The sequence below is a fragment of the Diplotaxodon limnothrissa genome, linkage group LG14, assembly GCF_057381915.1.
Source record: "Diplotaxodon limnothrissa isolate DT_005_m linkage group LG14, D_limnothrissa_male_GT1.1, whole genome shotgun sequence".
Taxonomy (NCBI): Eukaryota; Metazoa; Chordata; class Actinopteri; order Cichliformes; family Cichlidae; genus Diplotaxodon; species Diplotaxodon limnothrissa.
Window position 1 is genome coordinate 35,601,486 of NC_140609.1, and position 14,835 is coordinate 35,616,320.

The 14,835-nt window shown below is 44.0% G+C and overlaps 1 protein-coding gene across 1 annotated transcript in view; it reads right to left on the reverse strand.

Moving 5' to 3' along the window:
• Positions 1-14,480, reverse strand: part of cdon (cell adhesion associated, oncogene regulated) — a 31,956-nt gene extending 17,476 nt beyond the window's left edge. The window contains exons 1-3 of the mRNA XM_085371042.1: positions 14,018-14,480; positions 967-1,105; positions 109-387 (exon numbers count right to left, since the gene is read on the reverse strand). Of these exons, the coding sequence (XP_085227168.1) occupies positions 109-387; positions 967-1,039 (352 nt within the window). The 5' untranslated portion in view covers positions 1,040-1,105; positions 14,018-14,480. The remainder of the gene's footprint in view (positions 1-108; positions 388-966; positions 1,106-14,017) is intronic.
• Positions 14,481-14,835: the final 355 nt, after the last annotated feature.

A 14,835-nucleotide genomic window follows, 5' to 3' on the forward strand; every position in this document is an offset into this window, starting at 1 on the left:
ATCACGAAATAGCCTTCCTTTTCTCAAGGCCATTTCCTCTCTTTCTTCATCACTGCGCTTTGAAGTGAGCGGGAGCATGCACAGGACTCTAATTCTCTGCATCCGTACCTGCTATGGCAACACGCGCGTAGCGGCTGGCGATGGCGGGCCCGTGGTCTAAGCGTGCCACACACTGATAGACACCAGCATGACTGGGCATAAGGGAGGAGATTGTGAGGGAGCCACTGCCAAGCTCCACACCAGGCAGAGTGTCCCGGTCCAGGGGAAGGCCTCGGAAGCGCCAGGAGACCACCGCTGATGGAGGACTTACAGAGCACTGCAGATGGACAACAGAGCCTTGACTCTGAACCAAGGAGGCGGGCTCAGAGTGGAAAGATGGATATTGAGCTGATGAGAAGACGAGAGCAGAGAAAAACAGGTTCAGACATGTGAATTAATAAACGGCAGGCTTGCTCAAATTATAAATCAAATTATAACTGTCGCATTGTTGTTAAAGCTGTTTTAATAAACTTACACAATAGAGACTGACTGACAAATTACTGTGCAGTATTTGCCAATACATTTCTTAAAGTAAAAGGCAGAAAGATGCTTGCAATAATTTAGAAAGAGTATAATCCAACAGCCTGTCAACAATTTCCCTTTTTTCAACAGAATTGCTTTTACACCAATAATTTCCAGTATTAATTTGTTTTTTGCTAGGGAAGACCAAAATGTGTAATTAAAAGGTCCAAAATATTTACTTTGAGTTGCACAAGTTAATTTATGGCCAATCAGGAGCTGAATCAGGAACACGCCTCTAAATCATCCACCTGACACTGAAAATATTTGCCTTTATTATTAACTATCTGTGTGTCCTCATTTGTGGACAGCATCCACTGTGTTTGTCAGCTTTGAAGCTGATCTTCTTCCATTTAAAAAAAATTATTCTTTGCTAATAAAAGTAAATAGAGCTGTACAACAACTTACATGTGCAGGTGATCAGCAAAGACTGGCTGAGACACAGCACAGTGGACAGGAGGACCCTTAGGCCACTGTCCATGGTGCACTTTGACCCCTGCCAGAGGCCGTGTTGTCCAGTAAGTACGTCCACGTCTGTTCAGCAAACCTGCAACACACAGATGAGTAGAAAAACATATCAGGCCGCAGCTCTGCAGAGAAACATGGCGTCATGTACGCGAGCGCAAGAGACGACATGTAAACAAACAGCAAAGCAAGGAAGAGGAAACCAGAGGTGGGGGAAAAAAATCAATTAAGTTCCCGTTGAATCCTGAACGACAATCCCTCTAATCTTCACGACACATCCTCTTTACACACTCCTTGATCTACACCTCCCACCCTCTCTTCTGACCCCTCTTCTCACCCACTTCAGTGTCTGTGTGGAGGCTGGAATGTCCAGCCTCTCTGCTTCCTTCTCTTCCCACAAGACCGCTGAGATCTCCTGATAATGGAGTATCTGTGGAGAGACCGTCGCCTCACTCTTAATATCACTCTCTTGTCACACTGTGTTGCTTCCTCATAGGTTCAATGTAGCCTGAAGTGCAGGCCAGACACACACGGTAAGACAAGAGAAGAGCCAAAGAGAGAGACAGAAAAGAAGTGGAGGGCACGTAATTAGGAGCATTCCTCTATCCTTTTCAACCAGACCCCCCTCCGAATGCAACGCCTCCTCCTTTTTCTAAGAGTAATCCGGGCAAGCTTTGATCCCAGGTTCCTGGTTGCTAACCAGGGTTTGAGCCTGAGGCTGGCGGGACAATGGTTGTCCAGCTGTGATATTCACACTGGTGCTTCGTGGCTCGCAGACATTAGCGGAAGGGCCAACCGAGGCTGAAGGGTGGGTCAAATTAAAAGCATGATGCCTGGGTGGGAGCGGCGAGGCTCAACAGGTTTCTAACCCTCATTCTCTAACTAAAACATTGTTTCGTCCGCCCGACAATCAAGCAGGTCAATTTGGTTAGCCTCCTCTCGAGGGTGCAGTAGGGCTTGAAAAAGACCTGTTGGCGTGGGGCTACAATGAATATTTATTTCTGTCGTCAATTAATCTGCTAATTACTTTGCCAAAAAATAAACACAGGGATGTGAAGTGCTTACATGTAATTACAGTAATGCTGTGTGTATTAGGAGCACAATTAGTAATGTGCAAACTGTAATTAATGTCTCAAGCTTATACTGTAAAGGTTCAGAGCCTCCCACAATGAGACAGGCCTATTGTACCAAACTAAAACCAATGAAGCTTTCTTTGTAAGAAGATTAACTAATACAATTTTACCTTGTCATGTTAAACACCCAATAGCAACTCTGAAAGTTATTGCCATGAAGAGCAGTGTAGTTGGGATGAAAGTGAAGGTCAAGTCTGATGATAGGTGTGGTCTAACCCACGAGTAAATAGCGCTGGAGTCCATCCCACTCTCACTTCACGCCCTCCTCAGACCTTCTTTAAATTTTCATCTACTGTATTTGGTGTATAGTATATAAATATGATTAACTGGGGTAAAAACATTTTCTATGAAGGGTTCAGTCGAAACAGCAGTCTCTGAATTTGGTTACTGTCATGGATAGTGTGGCCTTTCGAGACAACTACACAAGGGGGTGTGAATGTTTTGCTTTTTTACATATAATTTGCTCATTTAAAGACATCAAGAGAGTGACTACTTTAATGGACAGAACAACACAAGGTACTCTAGCAGGCAGGCCAAACTTCCACTAAATCGACCCACTGAACTGGACCTCTCCATCAAGTTTGTGACATCGACAAGTTGTATTATACAACCAAGCAGGTAAAGTGGTCCTTTTGAAGCTTCAAAATGCAGCATTTAAGACCAATAGGTGACACCCCTGCACCTCTGTCTATATTTTATATGCAATCTATAGTGGGGCTCGATATAATCAGAAGATGCTTTCTAGCTTTATGGTGGTGAAAGGTTCATAAATTCTTATAAAAGCCACAAATGGCAAGTCAAATGATTTATTGTGCCAACGCTATGTATATGCATTGCTAATTAGTTAACACTGTGCATTTTTTAAGGTCATTCTGAATGCTGGGGCTTTTGCTGCCTTCACTTGATGTATTCATACCCACTCTCTTCATCTTGCTCTCTCTCATTCTCTCAGAGGGCATACTGAGAGGAGAAGGATAGAAGAGGCAGGAAATAATAAACTCTTCCAGCTCTAGGCTCACGCCCCTGATCACCCAGAGGTCAAAGGTTATGGAGGAGTAGCAAAAGAGCGAGAGGATGAACCAGCGGGTGTCTGGTGGCTCTGGGACAGCTCCCAGAGGTTACCTCCAGCTGTCTCCGTTTCAATTACACACACTGACACACACACAACTAAATATTTAAAGCAAAACAAGAATAAAGTGCTTAAGAATTAATATTTAAAAATGAATTCTTTGTGAACCCTCTAGCCTGTAAGCTAGTTTACAACTGCCGAGTTTCAGGAACATGCCATGATGCATATGGTGTATTCTTTGCATTTTAGGCTCCATATTAACTGTGTCCATGCTACTTCACACAGATCAAACTTACATCTTTGCAGGCTGGCGTTTCTCCAGCCCACAAGTTGCAACAGGCCCTGCACACTACCCCCATGTCATCAGTGGAAACTATCTTTCTCTCTCTGCCGGAATAATGATATATAATTACAATAATAACAACAGTGCTAAAACAATGAACAACCAAGCATGGGCACACTGGCACACAGTACGGTGAGAAACCGGAGCTTTTTTCCCTCTGGCTACCTTTCCTTCGCTCTCTTATTTTAACCTGTTCAGTCCTCCCATCAGGAGGGCCAGTTGGGCACTAAAGTTCTGAATGGATGCCCTTGTGTAAACACACACACAGCTGCCTATCTGCCCTATTGATCTGGCACAACGAGGAAACACAAGGGCATCATTCCTGTTTCTTATCTTTTTGGCTTTCCCCTGACATCCGCCACCATGAAGCCTCCTCAGTGGAGACAGACACTGTGAGGATATCTCTTATCTTTCATCAGAGACTAGTCCTAATGCTGGCAACACTGGCTGCATGGAAAGGCAAGTCCAATTTCCTATTTCCAGACACCCAGACAAAAGTTGGAGTGGTCCTTTTACAAAGGGGAAGTCCCTGTCAACTGGAGCCGGATCAGCCTGAGACTCTTTTTTTCTTTTCCAGTGTTAATGGTGGAGTGTTGATCTCACTCCTCCACATTTTACCACCTAAAAGGAAAATATGTGGTATTCCCGTTTTCTTTCTCTCCTTCCCGAAAATCTGATCTTATGATACTGTCTGTTTTTGCACTCACGGTGTGGATGCATGGCCCTTCTCAAGGCAGGATCGAGCAGCTATAAATCGAAGTGACATCCTGCATAAAAATCAACTGTGCACCGTTGAAAGATGATACACCGAAAAAGAGTTTATTAAAATAAAAAATTAGGTGGATGTGTCAGCGAGTTCAAGTGGAAACGTTCCTATTTTTTTGGGTGTGGGGGGTTGACCCATGTGTGTTTGGCAAATCTTTGACTGACACTTGGCTTAACGGTGCAACTGCAAGAAAAACATCAATCTCCTGAGACTTTGTAACTCTGTTTTCTGTGTTGTTTTTTTACTTCATCTGTCATACTCCCTTCCGGACAACTCCACAGTACAGATATATGATTGAGAGGCACCACCTTTATTTTTCTATCAAGGGAGACATTCAAACAGAGGAATAAAACCATCTACCCCCTCACAGGACAAGCAGGATCCCTGGTGATGACACAGGAGAAAATAAACACACTGACAGGCTGCCCTCAGGGAAAAGAAAGGGATTTGAGTTCTAGGGCGATTAGCACCTGCATCTCTTTTTTGGCCCCCTCTCTGCAGGAACTACTTAAAGCCCCATCTGCCCCCATGTGGGACTGGCCCATATCCCTGTCATATTGGGTAAACAGGGACAAAAGCAATGCAGCGAAGCATCAAAGACCTGGAGGGCAGAGGAAGAACAGGTCACAACTGGTGCTGCTGACTGAGACAGGGGCCTGGCTTCTCTGCTTCACAGAGAAACACAGACACCATGATGCAGCCCTCCAACATTAATGCACTAATTTTATATCATGTTTTTATCATAAATGACTAATAATGAATAGTAGAAGAGCACAAATTCATTAAATCAAAAGGTTTAGTTTAAGAAAGAGCAAACTGTTACAGGTGACCAGAACCAATTGAAGCTTAGAGATAAAGATGTCAAGGGTAAATGATCAGTGGGGTGTAAGAGAAAGGGCAAGTCTTTTCTGGTATGATGGTCTAATCTGACCTGTGTGCCGAAGCGGATTCACATGCTATACCCCAAACCTGTCTGCACTCGCCCCACATCTCACTGCAGCACACACATTCCTCAGTTCCACAAAGAGAGAGCATGACAGACACACAGAAAAAGACAGAGAAAGACACACACACACACACACACACACATACACACAAGAGATGGGAGATAAATTCTGAATGATGAGAGGCAATGGGGTAAAAAAGCTATAACAGAAAAATAAAAAGAAAGGCTCTCTGGAAGAGAAGTAAAAGGAGATGTGTAGGATTTAAAAAGGTGAAACATTCAATAGGAGGTGAAAAGTGGCCAAGCCCAAACTTCTTTCTCCTCCTTTATTTGGCTCGGAGATAGAAGCGTACAGATAAAGACATCCAAAACTGACTGATGATTCAGCCGAGCTACATTCAGCTCAGCCCAGAAACTTTGGAAGACCCGACTCATAGAACAGACTCTAAGGGACCATTATGGGCTTCTTGTATTGGTCTGGGTGAGTCCACCGAGGCAGCCCGGGGCCACCGAGAAAAACTAATGAGTGGAAACACTGGGCCTCTGGTATGGCCTTACTCTGTCTGATTGAAGACTGAGATCTTATTAAAAGTGGGACTGTCTTAGACAGAAGGGGGTGAGCTAAAGTAAGGGAGAAAAAGACAGACATGATTTGGAATGAACTGAGGGAATTAGGGAAAGAAAGGGAGGGTCCTTTTTGTTTTACAATGAGAAGGAGGTTTTAGTCTATCCATGAGACAAATCGACTGCACTTGTCTGAGCCTGAGAAAGTTAATGAAGGTGTCTCACTAAAAGATTTAAACAGAGTTTTCTACAGCAGACATCTTCAAGGACAGGCTACTTTTGAGACACTTGTTTCTCTCATGTCTGTGTGCAGCTGACAGACAACCATCAGTCCGGGAGGCGCAGGGTGATGACGAGGCCAAGCGGGTCCCAGAGCATCTTGACGCCAAGGTCCTGACTACAGTGCTGTTGTACGGGACAGAAGAGCAATGAAAGGAGAGGCCCCTGGGGATCAGACAGTCACATCCCACAAAGCCCTGTTTACCAAGGACACACATCCCGTTCCCCCACCTCCTCCCAACAACGCCTCCGTTCACCAGAGTCCGACCCTCCCAAAGTGCCAGGGCCGGGACCTGGGAGACAGTGCTAATTCTACCCTCAGGCTTGTTGGCCAAGGAAACAAACAGAGAGCTGAGAGTGGATAGAAAGAGGGAGGGGGTAAAAAGATTGAGACAGAAGGGATAGAGACTGAATGGTACAGTATGTAAGACCCATCTTAATTGGCGATTGTTCTGCAATGTCTTGTTTTTCCTGGGAATCTGTGCGGGGGAGGGACAGGAAAGTAGGGAGGTATGGTTGTTTCCCAAGGTCCTGAACAGCAGGATTAACCACAGGGGCGAAACTCAATAGCAGCCTCGGACATTGGAAACAGATCCCTGGGTATCGCCACCATACAAGGCCACCTCGAGACCTTTTGCAAAGCGCATGTAACTAACAACCCTACCCCATTGTCTAAGCTCTCTGGGCCCTTCCAACTGATTTCACAGTCCTTTCAGCCCACAGGGGAACGTCTGCTCAGACGAAAAGGTAATTCTGATGGAAAGAAGGAATGCAGAAGAAGGCCTTCTTGCCCGCAGGGTGCGTTATAACACTGATCTCCAGCATGTGCCAAGACGTTGATTCATCATGGCAAGTGCGAGGGGAGCTGGGAGCTTGTGCAGCCGTGGCACCGGGGGCAGGAGGCCACAGATTTACATTCCCCACTATCAGTCCTGATTAGAGAGATGATGGGAAAACATGCTGATGCAGGGGAGGAGAAAAATGATCAAGTTTGCCAAAAGACTTGAAAATGTCCAGCTCTGCTGTGGGAGTCAAGATGCTATCTGTGTTTTAAATGCTGTTGTGTGGGCTATAAACCATGGGCATACAGCGATCCAGCTGCCCCCACCCTTTCTCCACTAAGCGCAGTCTCCCGTCCCTCCCCAGCTCTCCTGGATTCCATCACTGCCCGTGTCTCTACAGCAACAAGCAGCAAAGACGCAGACAAACAATTCCTGTTCAGTCTCCTCCTGATAGGTCCCTGGCTGCCAACCAAAAGCACTTTCAGACTGAAACATACATTAAATAATGTAATTTCAAACATGTGCAGCGAAAACAAAATGACAAGGTGTCCAAATAGATACTAACAAGAAACTCAGTTTCACAAAGTCAGGATTTAAAACCGGCCAGAAATAAAACTGAACTGGGCTGCCTCAGCAGCTCTTCTTCATTTGTCACTCGAGAGGCGTGAGAAAGAAAGTGCACACAGACATTTTCATTTTTTCATAATGATAAATGCACTTTGTAAGTATAACAGAGTAATGGCAACATATTCATGCTGGAGAGGAGTGTGTGTGTGTGTGTGTGTGTGGACGGGGTGAGGAAAGCCTCATCTGCTAAAAACTCCCCAGCCACCGGCACAACAAAAACAAAGACATGCAAAAAGGTTAAAATATAATTAGTCTTCTTCACAGATTCCACAAATCTCTTGCAAAAACCCAAACAAACCAACCCAACCCCCCCTTACACGTACAAGCTCGAAGACCCAAAGATAAATATACAGTCCCAAACAGAGTGTGTAAATGCTTTATTTAGTTTGTCTAAATGTTTATCCGTCTCTCCTTGTAACGCTCCTCTTTTGCTGCGCAGCCATCAAATGATCGCAAAACAAACTCGGTGGCGATACATCAACACTCACATCATCCGAGTTTCCACTTCTGGCTCCTGGTCAAACTGTAAAAAGCTCTCCGAAATGTTTAGGGTCCCCGCTGCTTACTGCTGCAGCACTGGAGGTGAGAAAAGCTTTTGGGAGATGATGTAGTGCTGCAGCGACGCCAACAGAAACGCAACCTCAATGACAACACCAAAACACAGCGGAAATAGAAAAACTGTGGCTTACAGCAACTCTGTTTTTTCTTGTCTGGGTTCGTGTGTTTGCTACTGTGTGAAAGCGCCGCGAAACGGTGACAGTGATTTACTTTACTTTGTTAAAGTCAGTCAAAACAGAGTTTTATCTATCCATCTCAAGGCAGAACTATACTCCGCAGGATGCAGAATGTCTGCTCCCATCTTAAAATATTCTCCGAACAATGTAAAAGGCTGGACCAACCCTATGTTTTATCCCTCTGACTTACATTCCTCCACTCACTTTGAATATCTTTTATAAATAGGGGGTTCCAATGTTCCCTAAAGGCTCACATCTCAGAGTAGGGAAGGCCCAAAATGGCACCCACAACCACAAGCCCAGAGGCAGGCAGCAGCAGTACCCACACTGCCTCACACTCTGATCTGGGAGGAAAACAGCCCTTCAAACAAGAAGCCTGTTTGTCAGCTGCAGGGGAGTGCCAGCCGCTAGTTTTGCCTTAATATAGTCTTGCTGATCTTTGTGCTGGCTTTTCAGCAGCACACACATTCTGGTTTGCAGAAAACCCATGTCAGATGTGATTTATTGGTTCAACATTTGAAATAGAAAGCTGCGGTCGCTCCGCAGATTCAAGCAGAAAAGGCTAACTCTTGGAGCCTGCGACGAGGTGACGGACTAATGCAGGCGTATTTAGTGGGGTCGCTAACAGGAAGGGGAAAAGAAATTAATCTTGCAAACAGGAAGACGCTGAGGATGCAGAAAGAAAAGGGGAAAAAAATATTCTGAAATACTCTGCAGGAGGAGTCCAGTTCATAAGTTCACTCCCTGAAATCTTCTCTGGGGCTGATTAACAACACAGGACGATGGCTTTCATCGGGTATCTGCACGCGCAAATGCCACGTTAGGCCTTCCCGGGGAAAATTTTGTTCTCTGTCGTGCATGTGGTGCTCTGCATCATGCTAAAGACACATGTACTGTAGCTGCACAAGCCAAGAGGCACTCCCTCAGATGATTATGAGCCCATAAATAAAGGCATCTAGAGAAAGCGACGTACTTCAAACCATGGCTCGAGATCATTAAAGTATTCTAGTCCATTTTCATCTTTTGTTCTATCCATATAACCCCCACATCCCCAAGCTATGGATCAAAGTTAACCCAACTATATTTTCCTGTGGTAAAAAGTGCATCCCACTGTGTCGCACAACCTGCCTTTGGGGTATTCTCAGAATCTACGCGGCCGCCTGGACGCTGCGTTTGTGCTTTAAAGCGCTACGTGTGTGGTATTGGCTTACATTCCCTTATCATATTGAAAGCATGGACACATATATATTTAGCTAAGGCCTGTATTTCCATTACATTAACAGTATGCAAACATTTTTCAGAGAACAAGCAGACCTCTTCACCCTGCCTATCTCCTCATTCCGCTGCATTTCAGTGGCTGGCTGGAACATCTGTTTCTGCTGCTCCAAAAACTGTTTGTTTGTCTTAACAATTATGCCCTGATGTTTCTCATTTTATTTCTCAAATCTCCTGAAAGTCGTTATCCAGTTTCAGGTCCTTCAAGGTTCTGAATTTTTAGAAACTCAATATGGTGATCTGTTGAGAGCTGGTGTATACGTTGAGTTACAGTCAGCTCACCTTTGACATTTCGGAAGAGTCGTACCAGAGGAAGCACGCAGCTCATCTGTAACCTACAGGAGAAACAAGTTTGCGTAGTACGGCGAGTCTGTGCTGCTGTGTTTGGATCATCTGTCAGAGTCGGGGGAATAGAAGAAATAGGGAGGGGTGGGGGAGGTGGGGGTCCCGCAGAGAGAAATGTGTGTAGCATAGTTAAAATAATGACAGTGTGAGCTCATAGGAGATAAGAAGCGCTACTTATGTCTGCTTCACATAAACACAAGCGACACCTTACAGCTACCTCAATTCCAACCCAGTTCCGCTCACAGCCAGCCCACAGAATATATTTACAGAGGGAAACTGAAGTTGGAAAGTAAAGCCTTTTTTGTTAGCACCGCAGCTGCAGGGCGCTCTCACCAACCCAGCAGTCACAAGAGCTCAAACTCTTACTCTGACCTGCCCATCTTTCCCAGCGACCCCCTGCCCATGGCTGCTGGGTGTTGTCAATCAGCACCCCCCATGGCTCCTTGAACATGGGGGCTCTTTGGCATGCTGCCCACAACTCCCCTCTGTCCATCTAATGGGGCCTGAGGTCTGACTCTACCCTTGACGAATGGGAGCTGAAGCTCTCAGAGTAAAGGGCAGCAATAGAAAATGGTAAAAATGCTGCAGTATGACTCAATCCCTGAGCAATGAGAGTAAAAGGAGGGCTATATGTCAAGAGTTTAAAACAAGCCAGGTTTTGGTTTGGGAATAGTTACTTGTACGTTTTAACGTCAACCATAAAACAGTTTCATAAATTCTACATTATTATTACTAAGAAGCTGAAATGGATTAGTAATCAGAGATTTAGAAAATGAATGAGTCTTAATTCCAGCAGTCAAAATATTGTGAAGGAGATGAAAACTAACGTCACCGCTCCAAAAACTAAATTTTCTCCTGCTTTATGACTCTCATAACATTCTTCTCAGCCAAAGGTTGAATCCAATGGTGCAATAATACGACAGATCAGAGCGCGAAACCAAATAAACAAGCAAGCCACATTGTGATTTAGGTTTTAAACTCACTTCCATTCACTTTAGAGCCAGAACTGAGGTTTACTGACAGGCCTCAAATCTGTTCGGCTTAGAAAAGGGGAGAATGTGGGAGATGGCCAAAATATACTCGAGTCTCCCTCTTCCTCCACACTCACCTCAGACAAACCTTCATCTACAAATCTACAACTAAACTACTTATTCACAATTAGTTTTAACAGCAGAATTACTTTAAAAATGGTGAGAAAATGATGAGAAGGGCCACTGGACTTTCCCAGAGTCTGAAGTAAGAGGAAAAAAAAGCATCTCAGGATATTAGATTTTTTTTTTTACATTTTCTTTAATGACTTTAATTGTCAGTCAACTTATTAATTAATCATATGAGTATTAAAAAATGTTTTATAATCTCAGGAACTGCAAGATTTCACTGTATATATGACTTTACTTTTTGGTTTAATCATTAACAAAACCACATTCAGCAGTCATTTGTCATTGCTGGTGTGCAAGTGGTTGTGAGAATATAGTACTGCATCAGAAAAATCAAGAGAGCCATTATAAGTGCCGGAGCTGGTATCATTACACGTGCTTATGTCCAAATTGCCCACTTAACATAGTTCTCCTACAGCAACATGTGTTTATCATTAACGAGCACCCTAATGGCTCAAACATTATTCCAACTCGCTTAATGGCATCGTTGTGCTTTGTTCAGGTCTGTCTGATAAGCGCCGAGCCACTAATGGTTTATTAATTTCCCTAAATACATGCAGGGAAAACAAACACACACACACACACACAAAAAAGGGTCTGAGGCTCTGTCCTCCAATTCAGTCACATTCCCAATACAAAGCTACTATAGATAAACACAGTCAATTGTACTAAATACATTAAAGTCATTCTGGAAAGTTTAAAATCAGGAACTTGTACTATACCATACAGCAATATAGTTTGGACACAAAAGAGAGCCTCATATAGACGGTATTTAAAAAAAAAATAACAGAGCAAATAAAGACTGTAAACACATATTTCTGCTGCCATAAAACAAAGATACGTTTGGCAATTGAGCTTTCTGAATAAAGGAGTAGTCGGTCCAAGAGGACTGACTGAGTAGAAAGCAATGCAAGGATCATAGAGCCAATTAGGTTACAATGAGGGAAAGCGGCTGCAGAAAAAGTTACACCTTAGTTTTTTGTTTATTTATAAAAAGAAAAATTTCTTGGAACAGACTCAAACCTGAGGAAGGATTTCTCCTTCAAAATCAACGCCCTGAACACAAAGAGCAAATCTCGCTCTGCCCTTGTCAAAAGCTCACCCAATATTGGGAAGCACTGAAAGGATTTGAAAGCCATCGGAAGTGTCTTCTTGTCCCCCACCAACGTAACAATGCGTGAGCAACTGTTTGAACTTGAAAGTGTTTTATCTGAGTGCAGCCATGTGTGTCCCACTGACTCGATGTCATGCATTCGAGAGGGATTCAAGACTTTGTTCTTGATAACTTTTAAGTGTTCAGCTTTCTGAGAGTCACCCCTATGTAACAATAGTCGCTGTGAAGCTCTGATGATAAGGATGAACAGCAGACAGAGGAAGTTGAGGAATCTGGCATCAGCAGCCACCACGTTACCGTCACTTTTACTCTGCCGCTTTCCACGTTTCCACCCAGAGCAACAGTCTTAATCTCATATTATCACTTACAATATTTATGGTGCATACTACATTTTCATATGCACATTTAGCTGAAAGTTTTATAAATACAATGATTTAGAAAACTGGGTTACATCAGCATAGGACTGTGAAAACATAAATCTTTAAGTTCCTGAAGTGCATAGCCTGAATAAAATTAGTTCATGCCCACACTTGTACAACTAGTCTTGAGCGCAAAGCAGCGCCGTCTTTATTTCTACTTTTTTGTTTTGTTTTTTTTATTTGTAAGATTAGAAGAGTGAGAAGGAACATGAAACCGAGGAGAATTGAGCAACGTGAAGGCTGTTTCATGACCATATATTTGCACACCTGCATATTTTTTCTTCAGTATACTCAAAGATTTCTCTTTGTCTCTAATGTTTTTACTCTTTGTCAAAAGCATGCCCCTGGTTGAGTAAATAATGACACCTTCTGTCTGCCAGGCAGGTAAAGTCGCTTTTGCATGCTTTGCACAGTGATTTGTGCACTTGCCAAGTGTCTGAGCAATGGTAACATGGATTTACCAAACCAACGTTTATGACACCCTCTGGGGATTCATCTGAAACAATAAAGGCTCTCTGTTTTTGTAGGAAAAAAAACACACTACTTCAAATATTAGTCCAAGCCACCATGTTTCTGCACAGTGGTAAATGTGGCAGCTCGAGCAGTTTTTCTGTGGATCTTCTCTATAATAAAAGTATGACTTGTTGACAGTCCATTTTCAGCTTTTACCAAGGTGAATCCAATGTGTCAGAGGAGTGACATGTTTGCCTTTTTTCTAAAAATGTTCTTTCATCTTTCAAAGAAGAAATGGAGCCTGCAGGCCATCTGATTTCAACTGTGGGATGTTAACTCGAGCGTAGCTGCCTTCAAGGAGCTGCCAGAACTGTTTACCAAACAAATATTTTGGATTTTCTTTTGCTTCAAATCAGGGGATACATAAAGGATAAAGAGAACTGCTGAATAGCAACGTTAATCTGAGTGCTTCTGTGCGTGTTCAAGCAAAATACAAACCATGGCTGTAGGCAAAAGAATTGCTTAAAGGAGTCTTATGAATTGATTTCAGCATTAGAATTTAAAAGAGATTATTTCAAGCTCTTTTAGGACCATAACATCATATTCTTATACTTCACGCAAAGCAATGCAGACTCAATACTCAGTGCCGCCAGTACAATTATGGGCAATAATTATTTAAAGTCATAGCAGACTTGGTTTATAGTGCGGGCCCTTAATTCATGGAAACGTACACACGCTCCGCTCGCCACAGTGCCACTCCGCGCCGCTGGTCTCTCCGCCACAATTCAAAGTTAAGAAAACGAGACAACATGGATCAAATCGGCACCGTGGAGCTCTCTGCCTATTTTATCCTAGCATCTCTTTTGTTTTTCCCTGAAAACTCGAGCTTTCCACATTGAATCCTACCCCAGGTCTTCTCCCAGCCAGCCAGCCGGTCAGGCAGCCAGCCCGGGACTCCCCTCTCTGCCTCCCCTCCGTGCCGTCTTACCTCTGTTGCAGGAGAGCAAAAGCTGCGAGACGTCCGGTGAATTAGCAGCAAAACGCATTCTTCTGTTGGCAAATCCGTACCGGGCCCTCCATTAGAAACGGGCTCAAAGTGCGAGACGGCTTGAGGAACATGAAAGCAGTCGGAGAGGTTGAAAAGGGGAGAGAGAGAGTTCAAACCCGTAAAAGCAGCGCAGGCGTCGGGGCCAAGGTGCGCCAAGTCCCCCCTGGTCGAAACTCGCGTTACGTCGGTGGTGGAGAGTTTTCTCTGGAGTCCGTTTCTCTCAGTAAAAGTCCCGACTTGGCGCTCTCTCTCTGTCTCTGTATGTCTGTCTTATTGTAACTTTCTGCAGTGCTCGGTCTCCGTCTCTACCGCTGCCTCTTCCACACACGCATCTTTGAAGTCAGTGTCGAATTGCTCCGCAAATCATGGCAGCGGCGAAGCTAGTCGTCAAACCAGGAATGCCCCAGCCCCGACGCTCAATACGACTCCTGGAAAAGGGGAGGGAGAGAAATAGCAGAGGGCTTGGGGGGTGTTGCCCTGTATAGACTGTGCATTAACAAGTTTTACAGTCTAACGAGAAAATAACTTCCTCCTTCCTCGTCTGCGCACACGCGTGGACAGCGTTATCAGGACGTTACCACAACATTCTCCCACTATTTAATACCACCTTAATGATGCACACTGATATCACCTTTTTACTGTAAACAATCAATGCTTCTCAAAAAAACTGATGGATTTTATGTCACTTATGAATCTCGAAAATTACAAAATGACAGCACAGATATTTTGAAATACTGGCCTGGTCTAAGTTGGCTAAA